This window comes from Microtus ochrogaster, unplaced genomic scaffold (genome assembly GCF_000317375.1).
Source record: "Microtus ochrogaster isolate Prairie Vole_2 unplaced genomic scaffold, MicOch1.0 UNK42, whole genome shotgun sequence".
NCBI lineage: Eukaryota > Metazoa > Chordata > Mammalia > Rodentia > Cricetidae > Microtus > Microtus ochrogaster.
The window spans coordinates 668783-676959 of NW_004949140.1; the positions used below are offsets into that span (position 1 = coordinate 668783).

At 45.2% G+C, this 8177-nt stretch overlaps 1 protein-coding gene across 1 annotated transcript; it reads right to left on the reverse strand.

Moving 5' to 3' along the window:
- Window positions 1-265: 265 nt before the first annotated feature.
- Pgrmc1 (progesterone receptor membrane component 1) lies at window positions 266-7684 on the reverse strand. Its single transcript, XM_005368896.3, has 3 exons — window positions 7266-7684; window positions 3774-3929; window positions 266-1560 (listed from the first exon to the last, which is right to left on the reverse strand). The coding sequence occupies exons 1-3, from the start codon at window positions 7588-7590 to the stop codon at window positions 1457-1459; spliced, it is 585 nt and encodes a 194-aa protein (XP_005368953.1). The 5' UTR covers window positions 7591-7684; the 3' UTR covers window positions 266-1456.
- Between the last annotated feature and the right edge of the window lie 493 nt (window positions 7685-8177).

Below are 8177 nucleotides of genomic sequence, written 5' to 3' on the forward strand. Positions count from 1 at the left end.
CCTCAGATGGGGTGGGATTATGAACCCCTCAGATGGGGTGGGATTATGAACTCCTCAGATGGGGTGGGATTATGAACCCCTCAGATGGGGTGGGATTATGAGCTCCTCTTCAGTTGGTGCTTGAATTTTGGCTGGTGAGCAGGTAACCACAGATGCTGAGAATTCTTGGGTGCAACAGCCATGTCATGCCCAGAAGACAGCCACTGCATAGCACTACCCCACCCCCCAGCTTAGGGTTAAAAATATTAAAACAAGCAAGCCACACTATACTGGGTAAAACCTTTTTATTAACTGACCCAAACACTTCATTTTGTTTCTGATTTGAGGTAAAACCATTAAACACAGCTCACAAGAAAATACACTGACTATTTAACTACAATTACAAGAGTCTGAACCCTCACTAGTTGTTCATATAATACTTTTACAAATTTATACAACTGTAGAGTCTACTTAAGCTAGGTTTCATATTAACCAAAGAGTATTATCCAAGACCTAGACACTTGACTACTACTTTCAAAGTGACTACGATTTTGTAACAACAAAGATTTAACTGTTACCTTAGGAATGTATTTTCCTTTACTAATCACTCAGCTAATGCCATGTAGTGTTTTCTCATTCTTCAGAGATGACGCTGAAGGCTTTTTGAAAAGCACACACCTGTTCCTGCCCTCTATGTTCCACTCAAATTTCACATTTGGTCAAACAACCACATAACCATTGCCTGCTGCTAGCAACAAGACTGGGAAGCCAGACCTATGATCTTCATGTGTTTAGGGTTTTTTCCCCCAAAGTTCTACTTTGAATGTCAGGTGCTGCTTTAGCCCTGACTGTCAATTACTGTGAGAGAGAGTTACTGTCTATGTTGAGAGTGTCCGCATGCGGACAAGGACAGCTAAATCAGTTCAGAAACACAGGATATGTATTTGTGCCAACTAAGCCCAACATCGAATTTTCATTTTGTTCCTGAACTTCTCTCTTAAATCAATACCATAGCCTTTGGAACACTGCAGATTTGCTTTAGAGGTAGATGAAACAGAAATCATGCAGTTAAGTCAATTGAATAAGATAGGCTTGTTTTCAGAGAACAGTGACTAGAAGTTGATCCCTCTTCATTCCCAATACACGTACCACTGTGACCAATTTGTGAAAACACCCAAGTCTTTGCTCTCTCTCAGAAGAATCAAATTGCATTTCCGCTTGTTCTAACTACTGCTAGAAGAAAAACAGCATTAACATTTGCATGACAGCACCGCAGCTCACTTTCTGGATGTGTGACACAAACATCATGCATTCTAAGACAATTTTGTCAGTGTCACTAGTGATGGTAATTAAAAAAAAAATTTACAGCGAGTTCAAAACTTTTCTAAATATTGAAATCACCATGTTTTAAAGACAGACTGGAATGTTACAAATGATTTTGCAAAATACAAAAATAGATATGCTTCCAGCGAATGCTTCAGTCATTCTTCCAAGCATTCTCATCCTTCGGTTCTTCATCATCTGAGTACACAGTAGGCTCCTCCCCTTCCTTCAGCAATTTGCCCACATGATGATATTTGACTGGAGGGGCAGAGAAGAAAAAAATAAATGACCATTCTCATGCTTCACAAAAAAACCCCCACTACATTTAATTTTAAATGAGAGGTCCAAACAATACACTCAGCAACGTGTGAGGTTTCTTGAAGGATATAAAAGGATTATATCATACTCCTTGCCAAAAAATGCAATTAAGACTTTTGTTCAAATCAGAGAACTATAAAGCAACAAGCAATGTCAGTGAACTGAGCACTCTGTAGGGAGTGTGGATAGTAAGACCTCACTATGGATTAGGGGGCTGTAGGACACTTCATGGAAGAAAGATAAGATTTGGAAAATGGATGGATGGACTATGAGTGAGAGTTATTTCCCCAAAAATGCAAACACATTCAAAGGTACACAGGCAAGACTGAGCATATCTGGAAAGCCAGTAAAAACATGTTGTCAGGAGCAGAACTGGCATTTGGAAATAGGAGCTAAGTCTGGCTGATCAGCATGTGGGCTATTACGAAAGACCTGAAAAGCCAGCCCGAGAAACCTGAACTTCACCTATTCGTGGCAAAGGTACTGAAAGTTTATAAGAAAAAGAATGACACAGCAAAATAGTACTCTGGCAATGTTATCACCAAGATATGAAGGGCGGATTTCAGTAAGAGCAGTTGAACAGGGTGACCAGGAGGCTGGTATGCAGAGGCAGATGGGAAGGAACCAGGGTAAGAAGTAAGATCCTTAGGAATTAAAGGGAAGAGTATGAGAAAGCTTTAAAAAAAATCCTTGCAAACATCTATTAGACAGCTTATGAACCAAATGCCTGGGACTTAGGTGTGAAGTCAGAATCAGCAAGCTCCATTATAACCAAGTGAATCCAGGGTTAATGCAAATTTCCTTTCTGAAACGGGGAGGGATGAGAGGAGTAAACAACCCGCCTAAACAGGTAACGGCTTCCGTGCCATTGGGAACAACTCAAACTTCCCTCTTCGAAGGCAGCATAAGGGGTTAGTGGTGGCGGCACCTGGAAACCTGCTTAAGGGGAATCCACAATGACGTTGAGTGTAGCTGAGGTGTCACAACGGGGGGGAGGGGGTTAGTGCTAAGTGAAAGGGGTGGTGGGCAAAAGAAAAATATCACCCGTTTCCCACTGATGCTAGATGGCTCTAGAACACAGAGCTTTGTGGATTCTAAATTATAACTCATTAGTTTCATGATGACAAAGGCACCTGAGCTGCAAATGTTAGTGACGATGTTAGGCAGCTGGGCTGTTTTCAAAGTTCAAAGATTTGTGTCCTGCCTTGAAGGCTATACTAGGTCTGTTTGAGATCCAAACTCAAAAGGCAGTGTCACCTCTGGCTAATTATTAACCAAGAACTCTCTCAGCTTATTCTGAAAAATATGCTCGGACAGGGCTAAAAGAGCATGGACTAGTTAACTGATGGTGGAGCTAAGTAAATAAAAAGCTTCCCCTCCATGGAAAATCCTCTTCCTCCAACAGTGGCTGTCATGGTCTTCACATACATTCCATAAAATCTGACAAAGATTAGTATAGTTCAAATCTGTGGCAGTGAACTAATCTTAAAGTGATCATTTAACCCTTGGAGTTTAGGTTTGACTGAAGCAAATCCCTGCATTCTCATGATTTGAATTTAACCCCTTATTTCCACCTTAATTCTAAAGACTTTACCCCCTCCCATACACAGCATTAAGCCTGAAACAAATGCTTCCTTTTTCTTTAACAACAATGCAGGCACCATTGTTGCTCGGTAGATTATAAGCAGCATTTACAGATGAGGCCTAATTTACACTTAGGCTAATTAGATTCAATGAGAAGCTGTTTGGAAGAATACAAGTCTCCCATTCTTACACAGAGCTGTGGGCTGCCTTTAAACAGTTAAGGGCTACAAGAGAGGGCTTGTGAAAAATCTCTCTTCCTGGAGGCAAGCGGGCCATTGTCCTTTCCCCTACACACTCTGTATGGAATCTTAATACCTTTAGGCAAAAACTTACACATCAAAATTAGAAGCCCAAGCTTCTGTAGAGGACAGGCCAAAATTGGTATGTCATCATAGCAAATGACTCAGCACTGCCACCATTACTCCATGCCACAAACTCGATCAATCCGAAAATTTAGGAGCCTATCAAAATGCAGTCAAGTCAGGATGCTTAGTGATAACTATTGTTTGATCATGAGTCTGCATTACTGGTAGAAATTTGATCCAGGCACAATATAAATAAATGCTTACAAGTGAACTGAGATTCCCAGTCACTCAGGGTCTCCTGCTGGGAAGCAGTGAGGTCAGAAAGGTCATCATACTCATCCTTCAGTGCTTCTTTATCCAGGCAAAAGGTGGCAAGGCCCCTGGATGCATCTCTTCCGGCAAAGACCCCATATGGTCCCTCTTTAAAAACAAAACAAAACCAAAGATAGATTCTTTACAAGATAATACATTTCTCGGTGGCTCAAATACAGAAGATGGCATTATTGTTCTTTGTATTGAATGCTTCCTTTGAATTTTTCAAATTCCATTCTTAAGCTCCATGTACACTTTGATCATTATATAACAGACACTGAAAGATTTACTGTCACTCCATAAGGAAAATTAAATAAAAATGTGTAGCATTTGAAATCTCCTATGACCTGCACGTAGCTAATATGAAAACAAGGGATTCTTTTGAGGGTGGCCTTGGAATGAGCATACAATCAATGAGTCAGCATTCAGCTTGAGGACTCCGAAGCTACAGGTTGCCTCTATTTTAGGGGTTTGAGCCAAGAGAAAGTTTCTTAACCACTACAGTGTAAAGAACACATTTCCTTGCCAATGTATTTTGATATATTTCAAATGACCTTTGATTGCAAGACTCAAACCCTGAGGAATCTGCAGGAGAAATAGTTTTACAAATATCAGTGGTTCAAAAATCTATCCACATGTTATATAAGCTTCACTGTCAAAAATAAGAACTAAAAACAAAGGAGACCAGTTTTGGTATTGTTTTTAAGTATATACAAGGTTGTGAAAACACTAAAATTTTCATTGAAAAAAAAAAGGCTGCCATCAGTGTCTCCAAATAATCCCAAATGCTCTTATGTATATCATACCAAGCTTTTGTCTGAAAGCAGTGGATCATTTTGTATTTACCTAAAGTGGTTGTTTAGACTCATTTAAATATTGCACAAGCAAAGGAAAAAAATTCAGTCTACTTTAAACAATGCCTTTTTTTTTTCAAAAGTAGGCTGGATACTCGGTAACTCTGACAGCAAAATCTTTATACCAAGTAGAATTAATTGTATTTCATTACAGTGTGGCCATCTGAACCCTTAACTGACCCAATATTTTTCTTACATGTTAGATAAATTTTATATCTATTTTTTGGGTAGGATGGATTAGGGCTTTGCATATTCGAGGCAAGCACTCTACTGCTGAGATACATCTCAAGCCCTTATGGACAACTTGTAAATGCAATTGCGATTCTAAAACATGGGCTGGTTTTAGTCAGCATTACATGCTGCCACTAGAGAAGGTTAAAAAAATTAACTTCCCATGTGTGTCGCAAATGTGTACTGTTAATGGAAATAGTAGCGCCTAGTGCTTGAAAACAAATTATTTTGGTTTGGACTCCACCATTTTAGGAATTATTGTCCCTGAACTGGCAATGCACACTTAAAAAGGCAAATATTAAGTCTTTGAAGGAATCATTTTCTTCACCACAAAGCACATTAAGTAGATGCTTGGCGGACAGAAATGTGTGGTGCTTGCTAGCACCTACAACAGTGCTGTGCCCATAGTACCGGGCACTCATATGAATAATTTTTACTTCCACTATGATACAGCTCATCACTCTTCCTGAACCCTGAGAGCAGGGACTGGGAAACCCCACGCTGGGTTGTGCTTGCTTTTTTCCCCCCTAGGGAAAACAGGCCCTGAGACAATGCATTGTACCAGGTCACGGAGCTGGTCGGTGACATTCTAGAATGGAGAATGCAGGTGGACTCCTAGTTGTCGTTATCCTGCGCACACATCGAAGTTCCTCACGATGACTCTGCAAACTCCAACCTACCTGCTTTAGGATGGAGGCTGCTTGACTCCCAGCTGTGCTCTCTGAGAGAGCCTAGGCTCCTGGTGATGACTTGGCAAACTACAACCACAGGCCCATACCCCATGCATTTGTTCTGACTACTTTTTGGTTTAGCTCAATAATTACAGGTATTTACATGATTGTTTAGTGATAAGGTACTACTGTAGTGTTCATATCATTTTGCAGTTACATGCCTACAGGAAATACATTTTCTAAAATGTCTGAAAGCAAAACTGAAGGGTGAGGGTTTGTGCCCATGTGATTTTGAATGGCTGGACTCTGGAGACTAAGGAGTGGGTATGTCTGGTTTGGATTAGCGCTGGCTATTCTTTTTCTCAGACCAATGAACATGTGAACACACCCCCTGAGTTCCCAGTGCTTAGAGGACTCCATATTGGAGTCTTCTTCCTCTTCAAATGTTCTAGAAAGCAGGGCTTTTCTAACCTGATTCCCAATTTTGCCTACAGGACAGTATTAAAATGGAGATTTTTGGCACCCCTCCCCCAGATGTAAGTGTGGCCATGGCTGGTCAGGTCAGGGATCTGTATTTTTCACCAGCATCAGGTGATTCTGACAGGCAATCCGGTTTGGAAAAACCTCATCTCTAGGATCCTTTGCAACACTTCAGCAGCCGTCCAGCCCTTGTTTTCCCTCTGGTCGGCTCTTCCTGACATCCCCCCACCCATCGGGCTTCACAGCCTTACCCTATTGTTTCTCAGTACCCTCCCACTTCTCCCTCCCAACTCTGGTTTCATTTATTTTTATTTAAAAGAAAGATTTTTTTTGCCTCCCAGTCCCCCCGCCCCACTATACACTAAATATGGTGTTTCTGATCAGCTCTTCACGTTCCTAAGGCCCACCAGCTTCTGCTCTTAATGCATCCTTAACTATTCTCCTCCACTCCATCAAGCTGGTTTGCTTGTTCATCTTCCAGCACCTCAGTCCACCCAACACAGCACGCGCACACACACATACCAAATACACGTCACATTCCAAGCGCCCCCCCACCAGATAAACGGTGCACACCACTCACCGCGCATGCACACAGTACACACACACACACACACACACACACAACACACACACACACACACACACCCCATTCTCCGCCAGGAACAATGCTTCTACCTGACACTAATCCCCTTCTCCACTTTCTCTCTCTCTCCACACCCTTACATTCCACCAAGGCTCCTCCGGCGTCATGGGCTCCACGTCTTCTCAAGAGTCTGGGCCTCTCTGGAGACACCTTCATTTCCTTTTCTCAAGTCCGAAGCCTCCTCCTCTTTTCAGGACCCCCCCCCCTCACCCGCCAAGGCCCGATACCTTCGATCCTTTTCTCAAGTCCGAAGCCTCCTTCTCTTTTCAGGACCCCCACCACCCGCCAAAGCCCGCTACCTTCGAAAACTTCCCCAACATCCCGGGCCTTCGAGCCTCGCTGTCCCTCCCACCAGAGGCTTCCAAGCGTCAGCCTCCTTGGGCAACACCCCCTCCCGCCATCTGCATGCCTCCCCCCCCCCCAGGGCCTTGAGGCCCTGGTCCGCTCGGGGAGCCGCCCGCCTTCCCTCCAGGGTGTCCCACCTCCCTCCACCTCTCCACTGCCCCGCTCCCAGCTCGGGTCCCCTCTTTTGTCTCCCCCCCCCACCCCGGCCCTGTCTCCGTACCCGGCCCGTAGAATTTGCGGCCTTTGGTCACGTCGAACACCTTGCCATTGATGGCCATAAGAATGCGCGGGTCCTGGACGCCATCAAAACGCCTCAGCTCGGCAGGGGTGAAGTCGCGCCGCTTCAGGCGGGGCAGCGGGGGCGGCTCGTCGTCGTCGTTGTCGCCACCGGCTCCAGGCTGGTCCCCGCGTACGATCTTGTAGAGCAGGAAGATGCAGAGGCCGAGCAGCAGCAGGTTGAGCGGAGATGTGAAGATCTCGTGCAGCAGCCCGCCCTCCAGCTCGCTCGGGTCGGCGCCAGTCGCCACCGCTTCCTTGGCAGCCATGATCTCTGGAGCAAAGGTTGGGCCCGGCTAGGCAGAGCTCCGGAACACTACCGTTACTCCTCCCTCTCCGCCGAACAGTGGCGTCTGGCGTTCTGTGGCGGCGGAAGAAAAGCCTCGCCGAGGGGCGGGGCCACGAGGGGGCGGGGCCTCAAGCCACGCCCTTCCCAACCACCTAAGCACCCCGCCCTCCCCCTCCCCCCGCCCTGCACTGGTAGGCTTGGACACGGCTTAGGTCTCCTAAGTAGCCTCCGGGTCTTGGCTTCTCCCCTCCCCCTGCTCCCTCCACTCCAAGGCCAGGCCACAAAGCCCAGCCCACCTCTTGGTTGTACCTGCTGGGTCCCTGCCTCAGTTTCAAGGCTCCCTCGGAGCGTGGTGCAGCTCACCGCCAAACAGTTCAGTCGCCTAGGTAATGTGGGTAGCTTCCAGCAGACTCTCTGGACGAGCCTTGCCTCTACGGCTTCTAAGGCCCGCTTCTTGCAAATGACGTCGGTTAAAATGGGGCCGCGTTTCTCTTGCTTCTTATATCTCTCTCATTTTAAAGTCCCTCATAACCCTCCCCTGGCAGTACCCTCAGGACCAGGAAGCTG